General features: G+C 42.1%; 1 protein-coding gene across 2 annotated transcripts in view; it reads right to left on the reverse strand.

Annotated features, from left to right (window-relative positions):
- The window catches only part of LOC139532895 (protein FAM117B-like), a 27,861-nt gene extending 14,354 nt beyond the window's left edge, over positions 1-13,507 (reverse strand). Inside the window, exons 1-3 of one of the 2 annotated variants that reach the window (XM_071331057.1) lie at positions 12,815-13,507; positions 10,349-10,501; positions 10,085-10,168 (exon numbers count right to left, since the gene is read on the reverse strand). In XM_071331057.1, the coding sequence (XP_071187158.1) occupies positions 10,085-10,168; positions 10,349-10,369 (105 nt within the window). In that variant the 5' untranslated portion in view covers positions 10,370-10,501; positions 12,815-13,507. The remainder of the gene's footprint in view (positions 1-10,084; positions 10,169-10,348; positions 10,502-12,814) is intronic. The other variant, XM_071331056.1, reaches the window with a different exon arrangement.
- Positions 13,508-14,472: the final 965 nt, after the last annotated feature.

Consider the following 14,472-nt stretch of genomic DNA (forward strand, 5'->3'; position numbering starts at 1 on the left):
CTATGTTGTTATTATGTGGAGTGTCACTATGTTGTCACCATGTTGTTATGTGGAGTGTCACCATGTTGTTATGTGGAGTGTCACTATGTTGTTATTATGTGGAGTGTCACTATGTTGTTATTATGTGGAGTGTCACCATGTTATTATGTGGAGTGTCACCATGTTATTATGTGGAGTGTCACCATGTTGTTATGTGGAGTGTCACTATGTTGTTATGTGGAGTGTCACTATGTTATTATGTGGAGTGTCACTATGTTGTTATGTGGAGTGTCACCATGTTGTTATTATGTGGAGTGTCACTATGTTATTATGTGGAGTGTCACTATGTTGTTATGTGGAGTGTCACTATGTTGTTATGTGGAGTGTCACTATGTTGTTATGTGGAGTGTCACCATGTTGTTATTATGTGGAGTGTCACTATGTTATTATGTGGAGTGTCACTATGTTATTATGTGGAGTGTCACCATGTTGTTATGTGGAGTGTCACCATGTTGTTATGTGGAGTGTCACCATGTTATTATGTGGAGTGTCACTATGTTGTTATGTGGAGTGTCACCATGTTATTATGTGGAGTGTCACTATGTTATTATGTGGAGTGTCACCATGTTGTTATGTGGAGTGTCACCATGTTGTTATGTGGAGTGTCACCATGTTATTATGTGGAGTGTCACTATGTTGTTATGTGGAGTGTCACCATGTTATTATGTGGAGTGTCACCATGTTGTTATGTGGAGTGTCACTATGTTGTTATGTGGAGTGTCACTATGTTATTATGTGGAGTGTCACTATGTTGTTATGTGGAGTGTCACCATGTTGTTATTATGTGGAGTGTCACTATGTTATTATGTGGAGTGTCACTATGTTGTTATGTGGAGTGTCACTATGTTGTTATGTGGAGTGTCACTATGTTGTTATGTGGAGTGTCACCATGTTGTTATTATGTGGAGTGTCACTATGTTATTATGTGGAGTGTCACTATGTTATTATGTGGAGTGTCACCATGTTGTTATGTGGAGTGTCACCATGTTGTTATTATGTGGAGTGTCACTATGTTGTTATGTGGAGTGTCACTATGTTGTCACCATGTTGTTATGTGGTGTCACTATGTTGTTATTATGTGGAGTGTCACTATGTTGTTATGTGGAGTGTCACCATGTTGTTATGTGGAGTGTCACTATGTTGTTGTTATGTGGAGTATCACTATGTTGTCACTATGTTGTCACTATGTTGTCACTATGTTGTCACTATGTTGTTATTATGTGGAGTGTCACTATGTTGTTATCATGTGGAGTGTCACTATGTTGTTATGTGGAGTGTCACTATGTTATTATGTGGAGTGTCACTATGTTGTTATGTGGAGTGTCACTATGTTGTTATTATGTGGAGTGTCACTATGTTGTTATGTGGAGTGTCACCATGTTATTATGTGGAGTGTCACTATGTTGTTATGTGGAGTGTCACTATGTTGTTATTATGTGGAGTGTCACTATGTTGTTATTATGTGGAGTGTCACTATGTTTTTATGTGGAGTGTCACTATGTTGTTATGTGGAGTGTCACTATGTTGTTATTATGTGGAGTGTCACCATGTTATTATGTGGAGTGTCACTATGTTGTTATTATGTGGAGTGTCACCATGGTATTATGTGGAGTGTCACCATGTTATTATGTGGAGTGTCACCATGTTATTATGTGGAGTGTCACCATGTTATTATGTGGAGTGTCACTATGTTGTTATTATGTGGAGTGTCACCATGTTATTATGTGGAGTGTCACCATGTTATTATGTGGAGTGTCACCATGTTGTTATGTGGAGTGTCACCATGTTATTATGTGGAGTGTCACCATGTTGTTATGTGGAGTGTCACTATGTTGTTATGTGGTGTGTCACCATGTTGTTATGTGGAGTGTCACCATGTTGTTATTATGTGGAGTGTCACCATGTTGTTATGTGGAGTGTCACTATGTTGTTATGTGGAGTGTCACCATGTTATTATGTGGAGTGTCACCATGTTGTTATTATGTGGAGTGTCACTATGTTGTTATGTGGAGTGTCACCATGTTATTATGTGGAGTGTCACCATGTTGTTATGTGGAGTGTCACCATGTTATTATGTGGAGTGTCACTATGTTGTTATGTGGAGTGTCACCATGTTATTATGTGGAGTGTCACCATGTTGTTATGTGGAGTGTCACTATGTTGTTATGTGGAGTGTCACCATGTTATCATGTGGAGTGTCACTATGTTGTCACCATGTTGTTATGTGGAGTGTCACTATGTTGTTGTTATGTGGAGTATCACTATGTTGTCACTATGTTGTCACTATGTTGTCACTATGTTGTCACTATGTTGTTATTATGTGGAGTGTCACTATGTTGTTATCATGTGGAGTGTCACTATGTTGTTATGTGGAGTGTCACTATGTTATTATGTGGAGTGTCACTATGTTGTTATGTGGAGTGTCACTATGTTGTTATTATGTGGAGTGTCACTATGTTGTTATGTGGAGTGTCACCATGTTATTATGTGGAGTGTCACTATGTTGTTATGTGGAGTGTCACTATGTTGTTATTATGTGGAGTGTCACTATGTTGTTATTATGTGGAGTGTCACCATGTTATTATGTGGAGTGTCACTATGTTGTTATTATGTGGAGTGTCACTATGTTTTTATGTGGAGTGTCACTATGTTGTTATGTGGAGTGTCACTATGTTGTTATTATGTGGAGTGTCACCATGTTATTATGTGGAGTGTCACTATGTTGTTATTATGTGGAGTGTCACCATGTTGTTATGTGGAGTGTCACCATGTTGTTATTATGTGGAGTGTCACCATGTTGTTATGTGGAGTGTCACTATGTTGTTATGTGGAGTGTCACCATGTTATTATGTGGAGTGTCACCATGTTGTTATGTGGAGTGTCACTATGTTGTTATGTGGAGTGTCACCATGTTATTATGTGGAGTGTCACCATGTTGTTATGTGGAGTGTCACCATGTTATTATGTGGAGTGTCACTATGTTGTTATGTGGAGTGTCACCATGTTATTATGTGGAGTGTCACCATGTTGTTATGTGGAGTGTCACTATGTTGTTATGTGGAGTGTCACCATGTTATCATGTGGAGTGTCACTATGTTGTCACCATGTTGTTATGTGGTGTCACTATGTTGTTATTATGTGGAGTGTCACTATGTTGTTATGTGGAGTGTCACCATGTTGTTATTATGTGGAGAGTCACTATGTTGTTATGTGGAGTGTCACTATGTTGTTATGTGGAGTGTTACCATGTTATTATGTGGAGTGTCACTATGTTGTTATGTGGAGTGTCACTATGTTGTTATGTGGAGTGTCACTATGTTGTTATTATGTGGAGTGTCACTATGTTGTTATGTGGAGTGTCACTATGTTGTCACCATGTTGTTATGTGGTGTCACTATGTTGTTATTATGTGGAGTGTCACTATGTTGTCACCATGTTGTTATGTGGAGTGTCACCATGTTGTTATGTGGAGTGTCACTATGTTGTTGTTATGTGGAGTATCACTATGTTGTCACTATGTTGTCACTATGTTGTTATTATGTGGAGTGTCACTATGTTGTTATGTGGAGTGTCACTATGTTGTCACCATGTTGTTATGTGGTGTCACTATGTTGTTATTATGTGGAGTGTCACTATGTTGTCACCATGTTGTTATGTGGAGTGTCACCATGTTATTATGTGGAGTGTCACTATGTTGTTATGTGGAGTGTCACTATGTTGTTATTATGTGGAGTGTCACTATGTTGTTATTATGTGGAGTGTCACCATGTTATTATGTGGAGTGTCACCATGTTATTATGTGGAGTGTCACTATGTTGTTATTATGTGGAGTGTCACTATGTTGTTATGTGGAGTGTCACTATGTTGTTATGTGGAGTGTCACTATGTTGTTATTATGTGGAGTGTCACCATGTTATTATGTGGAGTGTCACTATGTTGTTATTATGTGGAGTGTCACCATGTTATTATGTGGAGTGTCACCATGTTATTATGTGGAGTGTCACCATGTTATTATGTGGAGTGTCACTATGTTGTTATTATGTGGAGTGTCACTATGTTATTATGTGGAGTGTCACCATGTTATTATGTGGAGTGTCACCATGTTGTTATGTGGAGTGTCACTATGTTGTTATGTGGAGTATCACTATGTTGTCACTATGTTGTTATTATGTGGAGTGTCACTATGTTGTTATCATGTTGTCACTATGTTGTCACTATGTGGAGTGTCACTATGTTGTCCCTATGTGGAGTGTCACTATGTTGTCACTATGTTGTCACTATGTTGTCACCATGTTGTTATGTGGAGTGTCACTATGTTGTTATTATGTAGAGTGTCACTATGTTGTCACCATGTTGTTATGTGGAGTGTCAACATGTTGTTATGTGGAGTGTCACTATGTTGTTATTATGTGGAGTGTCACTATGTTGTTATGTGGAGTGTCACCATGTTGTTATTATGTGGAGAGTCACTATGTTGTTATGTGGAGTGTCACTATGTTGTTATGTGGAGTGTTACCATGTTATTATGTGGAGTGTCACTATGTTATTATGTGGAGTGCCACTATGTTGTTATGTGGAGTGTCACTATGTTGTTATTATGTGGAGTGTCACTATGTTGTTATGTGGAGTGTCACTATGTTGTCACCATGTTGTTATGTGGTGTCACTATGTTGTTATTATGTGGAGTGTCACTATGTTGTCACCATGTTGTTATGTGGAGTGTCACCATGTTGTTATGTGGAGTGTCACTATGTTGTTGTTATGTGGAGTATCACTATGTTGTCACTATGTTGTCACTATGTTGTCACTATGTTGTTATTATGTGGAGTGTCACTATGTTGTTATCATGTGGAGTGTCACTATGTTGTTATGTGGAGTGTCACTATGTTGTTATGTGGAGTGTCACTATGTTGTTATTATGTGGAGTGTCACCATGTTATTATGTGGAGTGTCACCATGTTGTTATGTGGAGTGTCACTATGTTGTTATTATGTGGAGTGTCACTATGTTGTTATCATGTGATGTGTCACCATGTTATTATGTGGAGTGTCACTATGTTGTTATTATGTGGAGTGTCACTATGTTGTTATGTGGAGTGTCACTATGTTGTTATGTGGAGTGTCACTATGTTGTTATTATGTGGAGTGTCACTATGTTATTATGTGGAGTGTCACTATGTTGTTTGGTGGAGTGTCACTATGTTGTTATTATGTGGAGTGTCACTATGTTGTTATTATGTGATGTGTCACCATGTTATTATGTGGAGTGTCACTATGTTGTTATTATGTGGAGTGTCACTATGTTGTTATGTGGAGTGTCACTATGTTGTTATGTGGAGTGTCACTATGTTGTTATTATGTGGAGTGTCACTATGTTATTATGTGGAGTGTCACTATGTTGTTTGGTGGAGTGTCACTATGTTGTTATTATGTGGAGTGTCACTATGTTGTTATTATGTGATGTGTCACCATGTTATTATGTGGAGTGTCACTATGTTGTTATTATGTGGAGTGTCACTATGTTGTTATGTGGAGTGTCACTATGTTGTTATGTGGAGTGTCACTATGTTGTTATTATGTGGAGTGTCACTATGTGGAGTGTCACTATGTTGTTATTATGTGGAGTGTCACTGTGTTATTATGTGGAGTGTCACCATGTTATTATGTGGAGTGTCACTATGTTATTATGTGGAGTGTCACTATGTTGTTATTATGTGGAGTGTCACTATGTTGTTATTATGTGGAGTGTCACTATGTTGTTATCATGTGGAGTGTCACTATGTTGTTATTATGTGGAGTGTCACTATGTTGTTATCATGTGGAGTGTCACTATGTTGTTATTATGTGGAGTGTCACTATGTTGTTATTATGTGGAGTGTCACCATGTTATTATGTGGAGTGTCACCATGTTGTTATGTGGAGTGTCACTATGTTGTTATGTGGAGTGTCACTATGTTGTTATCATGTGGAGTGTCACTATGTTGTTATGTGGAGTGTCACTATGTTGTTATTATGTGGAGTGTCACCATGTTGTTATGTGGAGTGTCACTATGTTGTTATTATGTGGAGTGTCACTATGTTGTTATTATGTGGAGTGTCACCATGTTATTATGTGGAGTGTCACCATGCTATTATGTGGAGTGTCACCATGTTGTTATGTGGAGTGTCACTATGTTGTTATGTGGAGTGTCACTATGTTATTATGTGGAGTGTCACTATGTTGTTATGTGGAGTGTCACCATGTTGTTATTATGTGGAGTGTCACTATGTTATTATGTGGAGTGTCACTATGTTATTATGTGGAGTGTCACCATGTTGTTATGTGGAGTGTCACCATGTTGTTATTATGTGGAGTGTCACTATGTTGTTATGTGGAGTGTCACTATGTTGTCACCATGTTGTTATGTGGTGTCACTATGTTGTTATTATGTGGAGTGTCACTATGTTGTCACCATGTTGTTATGTGGAGTGTCACCATGTTGTTATGTGGAGTGTCACTATGTTGTTATTATGTGGAGTGTCACTATGTTGTTATTATGTGGAGTGTCACCATGTTATTATGTGGAGTGTCACCATGTTATTATGTGGAGTGTCACCATGTTGTTATGTGGAGTGTCACCATGTTGTTATTATGTGGAGTGTCACTATGTTATTATGTGGAGTGTCACTATGTTGTTATGTGGAGTGTCACTATGTTGTTATGTGGAGTGTCACTATGTTGTTATGTGGAGTGTCACTATGTTATTATGTGGAGTGTCACTATGTTGTTATGTGGAGTGTCACCATGTTGTTATTATGTGGAGTGTCACTATGTTATTATGTGGAGTGTCACTATGTTGTTATGTGGAGTGTCACTATGTTGTTATGTGGAGTGTCACTATGTTGTTATGTGGAGTGTCACCATGTTGTTATTATGTGGAGTGTCACTATGTTATTATGTGGAGTGTCACTATGTTATTATGTGGAGTGTCACCATTTTGTTATGTGGAGTGTCACCATGTTGTTATTATGTGGAGTGTCACTATGTTGTTATGTGGAGTGTCACTATGTTGTCACCATGTTGTTATGTGGTGTCACTATGTTGTTATTATGTGGAGTGTCACTATGTTGTTATGTGGAGTGTCACCATGTTGTTATGTGGAGTGTCACTATGTTGTCACCATGTTGTTATGTGGTGTCACTATGTTGTTATTATGTGGAGTGTCACTATGTTATTATGTGGAGTGTCACTATGTTGTTATGTGGAGTGTCACCATGTTGTTATTATGTGGAGTGTCACTATGTTATTATGTGGAGTGTCACTATGTTGTTATGTGGAGTGTCACTATGTTGTTATGTGGAGTGTCACTATGTTGTTATGTGGAGTGTCACCATGTTGTTATTATGTGGAGTGTCACTATGTTATTATGTGGAGTGTCACTATGTTATTATGTGGAGTGTCACCATTTTGTTATGTGGAGTGTCACCATGTTGTTATTATGTGGAGTGTCACTATGTTGTTATGTGGAGTGTCACTATGTTGTCACCATGTTGTTATGTGGTGTCACTATGTTGTTATTATGTGGAGTGTCACTATGTTGTTATGTGGAGTGTCACCATGTTGTTATGTGGAGTGTCACTATGTTGTTGTTATGTGGAGTATCACTATGTTGTCACTATGTTGTCACTATGTTGTCACTATGTTGTCACTATGTTGTTATTATGTGGAGTGTCACTATGTTGTTATCATGTGGAGTGTCACTATGTTGTTATGTGGAGTGTCACTATGTTATTATGTGGAGTGTCACTATGTTGTTATGTGGAGTGTCACTATGTTGTTATTATGTGGAGTGTCACTATGTTGTTATGTGGAGTGTCACCATGTTATTATGTGGAGTGTCACTATGTTGTTATGTGGAGTGTCACTATGTTGTTATTATGTGGAGTGTCACTATGTTGTTATTATGTGGAGTGTCACTATGTTTTTATGTGGAGTGTCACTATGTTGTTATGTGGAGTGTCACTATGTTGTTATTATGTGGAGTGTCACCATGTTATTATGTGGAGTGTCACTATGTTGTTATTATGTGGAGTGTCACCATGGTATTATGTGGAGTGTCACCATGTTATTATGTGGAGTGTCACCATGTTATTATGTGGAGTGTCACCATGTTATTATGTGGAGTGTCACTATGTTGTTATTATGTGGAGTGTCACCATGTTATTATGTGGAGTGTCACCATGTTATTATGTGGAGTGTCACCATGTTGTTATGTGGAGTGTCACCATGTTATTATGTGGAGTGTCACCATGTTGTTATGTGGAGTGTCACTATGTTGTTATGTGGTGTGTCACCATGTTGTTATGTGGAGTGTCACCATGTTGTTATGTGGAGTGTCACCATGTTATTATGTGGAGTGTCACTATGTTGTTATGTGGAGTGTCACCATGTTATTATGTGGAGTGTCACCATGTTGTTATGTGGAGTGTCACTATGTTGTTATGTGGAGTGTCACCATGTTATCATGTGGAGTGTCACTATGTTGTCACCATGTTGTTATGTGGTGTCAATATGTTGTTATTATGTGGAGTGTCACTATGTTGTCACCATGTTGTTATGTGGAGTGTCACCATGTTGTTATGTGGAGTGTCACTATGTTGTTGTTATGTGGAGTATCACTATGTTGTCACTATGTTGTCACTATGTTGTCACTATGTTGTCACTATGTTGTTATTATGTGGAGTGTCACTATGTTGTTATCATGTGGAGTGTCACTATGTTGTTATGTGGAGTGTCACTATGTTATTATGTGGAGTGTCACTATGTTGTTATGTGGAGTGTCACTATGTTGTTATTATGTGGAGTGTCACTATGTTGTTATGTGGAGTGTCACCATGTTATTATGTGGAGTGTCACTATGTTGTTATGTGGAGTGTCACCATGTTATTATGTGGAGTGTCACCATGTTGTTATGTGGAGTGTCACTATGTTGTTATTATGTGGAGTGTCACTATGTTGTTATTATGTGGAGTGTCACCATGTTATTATGTGGAGTGTCACTATGTTGTTATTATGTGGAGTGTCACTATGTTTTTATGTGGAGTGTCACTATGTTGTTATGTGGAGTGTCACTATGTTGTTATTATGTGGAGTGTCACCATGTTATTATGTGGAGTGTCACTATGTTGTTATTATGTGGAGTGTCACCATGGTATTATGTGGAGTGTCACCATGTTATTATGTGGAGTGTCACCATGTTATTATGTGGAGTGTCACCATGTTATTATGTGGAGTGTCACCATGTTATTATGTGGAGTGTCACTATGTTGTTATTATGTGGAGTGTCACCATGTTATTATGTGGAGTGTCACCATGTTATTATGTGGAGTGTCACCATGTTGTTATGTGGAGTGTCACCATGTTATTATGTGGAGTGTCACCATGTTATTATGTGGAGTGTCACCATGTTGTTATGTGGAGTGTCACTATGTTGTTATGTGGTGTGTCACCATGTTGTTATGTGGAGTGTCACCATGTTGTTATGTGGAGTGTCACCATGTTATTATGTGGAGTGTCACCATGTTGTTATTATGTGGAGTGTCACCATGTTATTATGTGGAGTGTCACCATGTTGTTATGTGGAGTGTCACTATGTTGTTATGTGGAGTGTCACCATGTTATTATGTGGAGTGTCACCATGTTGTTATGTGGAGTGTCACTATGTTGTTATGTGGAGTGTCACCATGTTGTTATGTGGAGTGTCACTATGTTGTTATGTGGAGTGTCACCATGTTATTATGTGGAGTGTCACCATGTTGTTATGTGGAGTGTCACTATGTTGTTATGTGGAGTGTCACCATGTTATTATGTGGAGTGTCACCATGTTGTTATGTGGAGTGTCACTATGTTGTTATGTGGAGTGTCACCATGTTATCATGTGGAGTGTCACTATGTTGTTATTATGTGGAGTGTCACTATGTTGTTATGTGGAGTGTCACCATGTTGTTATGTGGAGTGTCACTATGTTGTCAGTATCTAAAGGCAGAGACTGACCAGTGTGACTGACCTCTTTGAGCTGGTCGGTGCTCCCGCAGGAGGCTGATCTCTTGTGGCTCCCCCGTCTCCTCTCATCCGCCCAGGCCCTGGGGGTCTGACACCACAGAGAGAGACAGGTGAGATGCATGCTAACACACACACACACACACACACACACACACACACACACACACACACACACACACACACACACACACACACACACACACACACACACACACACACACACACACACACACACACACACACACACACACACACACACACACCTCACCTGAGTGGCCTTGTCCCTCATGTAGGGAGTGTGGTGGGCGTGGCTTCCGTCCTGAGGCCGGGGACCAATCAGGTAAGAGCCAGGGAGCGTGCCCAGTAGGGGCCACAGCTGGGAGGAGCCAGAGAAAGTGGGAGGAGCTGAATCAGCTGCTCTCTGCAGAAAGACAGAAAGACAAGAAGAGAAAAAGAGAGGGGAAAATAAAAATTAGCAAAGAGTTGTTTGTAAACAGCCCTTGTGTTAGTAAACAAACATTAGCTATGTCAACAGAAAGCCTATCTACCCAGAGCGACCCTATAAGCATCTGTTGGCTGGGGATAGGGTCTGGGCCAGCTAGACAGATGGTTTGACCCTCTGTCTGTCTGTCCAAACCCAAACCCTCCACAGGCCTAAAGCTGATTCTACTGTGAGATGCTCAGACTGAGGCAGGTGCCCCACTGATGTAAACCACCAATACAATACACACTAACCATCCAACCCAGCCATATAACCCATAATACAGACCATCCAACCCAGCCATATAACCCATCATACAGACCATCCAACCCAGCCATATAACCCATCATACAGACCATCCAACCCAGCCATATAACCCATCATACAGACCATCCAACCCAGCCATATAACCCATCATACAGACCATCCAACCCAGCCATATAACCCATCATACAGACCATCCAACCCAGCCATATAACCCATCATACAGACCATCCAACCCAGCCATATAACCCATCATACAGACCATCCAACCCAGCCATATAACCCATCATACAGACCATCCAACCCAGCCATATAACCCATCATACAGACCATCCAACCCAGCCATATAACCCATCATACAGACCATCCAACCCAGCCATATAAACCCTAACCCATCATACAGACCATCCAACCCAGCCATCCAACCCATCATACAGACCATCCAACCCAGCCATATAACCCATCATACAGACCATCCAACCCAGCCATATAACCCATCATACAGACCATCCAACCCAGCCATATAACCCATCATACAGACCATCCAACCCAGCCATATAAACCCTAACCCATCATACAGACCATCCAACCCAGCCATCCAACCCATCATACAGACCATCCAACCCAGCCATATAACCCATCATACAGACCATCCAACCCAGCCATATAACCCATCATACAGACCATCCAACCCAGCCATATAACCCATCATACAGACCATCCAACCCAGCCATATAACCCATCATACAGACCATCCAACCCAGCCATCCAACCCATCATACAGACCATCCAACCCAGCCATCCAACCCATCATACAGACCATCCAACCCAGCCATATAACCCATCATACAGACCATCCAACCCAGCCATATAACCCATCATACAGACCATCCAACCCAGCCATATAACCCATCATACAGACCATCCAACCCAGCCATATAAACCCTAACCCATCATACAGACCATCTACCCCCTGTCCCCTTTACCCGGTCTCCTCTACCCGTCCCCAGATATCCTCCTGTCCCCTCTACCCCCCAGTCCACAGATACCCCGTCTCCTCTACCCCCTGTCCCAAGATATCCTCCTGTCCCCTCTACCCCCTGTCCCCAGATATCCTCCTGTCCCCAGATATCCTCCTGTCCCCAGATATCCTCCTGTCCCCTCTACCCCCTGTCCCCAGATATCCTCCTGTCCCCTCTACCCCCTGTCCCCTCTACCCCCTGTCCCCTCTACCCCCTGTCCCCAGATATCCTCCTGTCCCCTCTACCCCCTGTCCCCTCTACCCCCTGTCCCCTCTACCCCCTGTCCCCAGATATCCTCCTGTCCCCTCTACCCCCTGTCCCCAGATATCCTCCTGTCCCCAGATATCCTCCTGTCCCCTCTACCCCCTGTCCCCTCTACCCCCTGTCCCCTCTACCCCCTGTCCCCTCTACCTCCTGTCCCCTCTACCCCCTGTCCCCTCTACCCCCTGTCCCCTCTACCCCCTGTCCCCTCTACCTCCTGTCCCCTCTACCCCCTGTCCCCTCTACCCCCTGTCCCCTCTACCCCCTGTCCCTCTAACCTGTTTCAATTAAGAAACAAGCTGAGTCTGCTGTTATTGTCATGCTGCTCAGATTAACCCTAATACAAGAGAGAGAGCTGGTCCAGCAGAGAAGCTATATTTGGCAGCAGAGCCCTCCCTTTCCCTCAGAACCAAGCATCACTGTTGCTAAGGGACTAGGGCACTTCATACTGGCATATCTGGATCCAAACACAAACCAGATGCCAACAATGTGCTCTCTCTTTCTCTCTCTCCCCTCTTTCTCCCCCTCTCTCTGCAGGACCACACTCTTAAACATTGGACAACAACATGTTACAGTAGTCATCACTATTAAGAACACACAGCCATGATCAAGAGAAGATAAATGATAAATGTTTGATCAATGCCGACCCGTGCATTCATTATAGTAGTACTATCCGTTTGATAATCAGATCCAGTGATTGGCTCACCTGTGAAGAGGCCTTGTGATGGAGGGTACGTGCCCAGCAGTGAGGCGAGAGATGAGACCTGCCGCTAACCTGGAGACGAGACTGGGGGGATCAGGGGGAGGAACCGGGAGAGGGCGACAGCCGAGCAGAGATGTCGGAGACGGAGACGACAGACACAAACAAGCAGTAATGAACAGATGGCTCGTGGATGCGCATAGAGAGGTTGCTATGGGCGTCGCTGTAGCCTGCCTGCTGAAACGCGCGGTATTGTTGATAACGAGGATGAGCAGTCCGTTTTGTCGTGATGGTGAAAATATATCATCCGATGAAAATGATGTAAAATATTTCAGATAGCGAGGATCCACGTTGCAGATTAGCGCGAAGAATATCAGGGAAATAACAAATAACAGGGCTGGGGATGGAAGATTCTTTGCTTGCAGAGCGGAGAGAGACCGTTACAGCGGATCCGTGCGTGGCTTTGTCGTAGCGAGTCACCACGCTGCTCGTGCTGATGCCGCAGTTGCTAGGGCGCGTGGTGCAGATGATTTCCACGAACCAAGGCGCGCGTGTGCGGGGCGACGCATAGACCTACCGTATAAATAACAGTGCGGTGGTTTCCATGCGGACTGGGGCTCAAACCCACCGGTCTATATGGGTTTAACAGTCAGGGAACGGATTATTCTCAGTTACAGAACAAAAACAGTGGCTGAAATCAAATAGACTTTGAAGCAGCTGTCAGCAACACACAATATACCGTATTTAGTCCACGAGCCACGGGCCGTCAGGCTCACTGGGGGTGACAATGTCTCATAGGGATTGTTTTGCAGGTCTATGTGCCTAGAGTTGGAAAATGTGTGATAGCAGTGCAGCAATGGTAGTATGTATGTGATAACACGTTGTTTTATCCCTCCACCCCATACATCTTTCACACAGGGATTTTACCCTCGGACAGGAAAAAAAGGAACATATTGATACATTTTAAACCAAGTTTGACAAGTGGTTCTGAAAGGTCATGAAATTACCTAATATAATTACCTATATTACCTATATTAAATGATATATAATATAACCACCTTTGAAAGCACCAGGTACAACAAGCCGATTGTTTAAACATCGGCCATATTGTGCCATTGACATTAGAAGGTTGGAAGGTTAAAGAATTCCACGTAATGGGGGAGCTGTGTGTTTGGATTGTAACGTCCCTGAGGCACCACGTTGGATTGTAACGTCCCTGATAGAGGCACCACGTTGGATTGTAACGTCCCTGATAGAGGCACCACGTTGGATTGTAATGTCCCTGATAGAGGCACCACGTTTGATTGTAACGTCCGTGAGGCACCACGTTGGATTGTAACGTCCCTGATAGAGGCACCACGTTGGATTGTAACGTCTGTGAGGCACCACGTTGGATTGTAACGTCCCTGATAGAGGCACCACGTTGGATTGTAACGTCCCTGATAGAGGCACCACGTTGGATTGTAACGTCCGTGATAGAGGCACCACGTTGGATTGTAACGTCCCTGATAGAGGCACCACGTTGGATTGTAACGTCCGTGATAGAGGCACCACGTTGGATTGTAACGTCCCTGATAGAGGCACCACGTTGGATTGTAACGTCCCTGATAGAGGCACCACGTTGGATTGTAACGTCCCTGATAGAGGCACCACGTTGAATTGTA

Source organism: Salvelinus alpinus, chromosome 10 (assembly GCF_045679555.1).
Source record: "Salvelinus alpinus chromosome 10, SLU_Salpinus.1, whole genome shotgun sequence".
Lineage (NCBI taxonomy): Eukaryota > Metazoa > Chordata > Actinopteri > Salmoniformes > Salmonidae > Salvelinus > Salvelinus alpinus.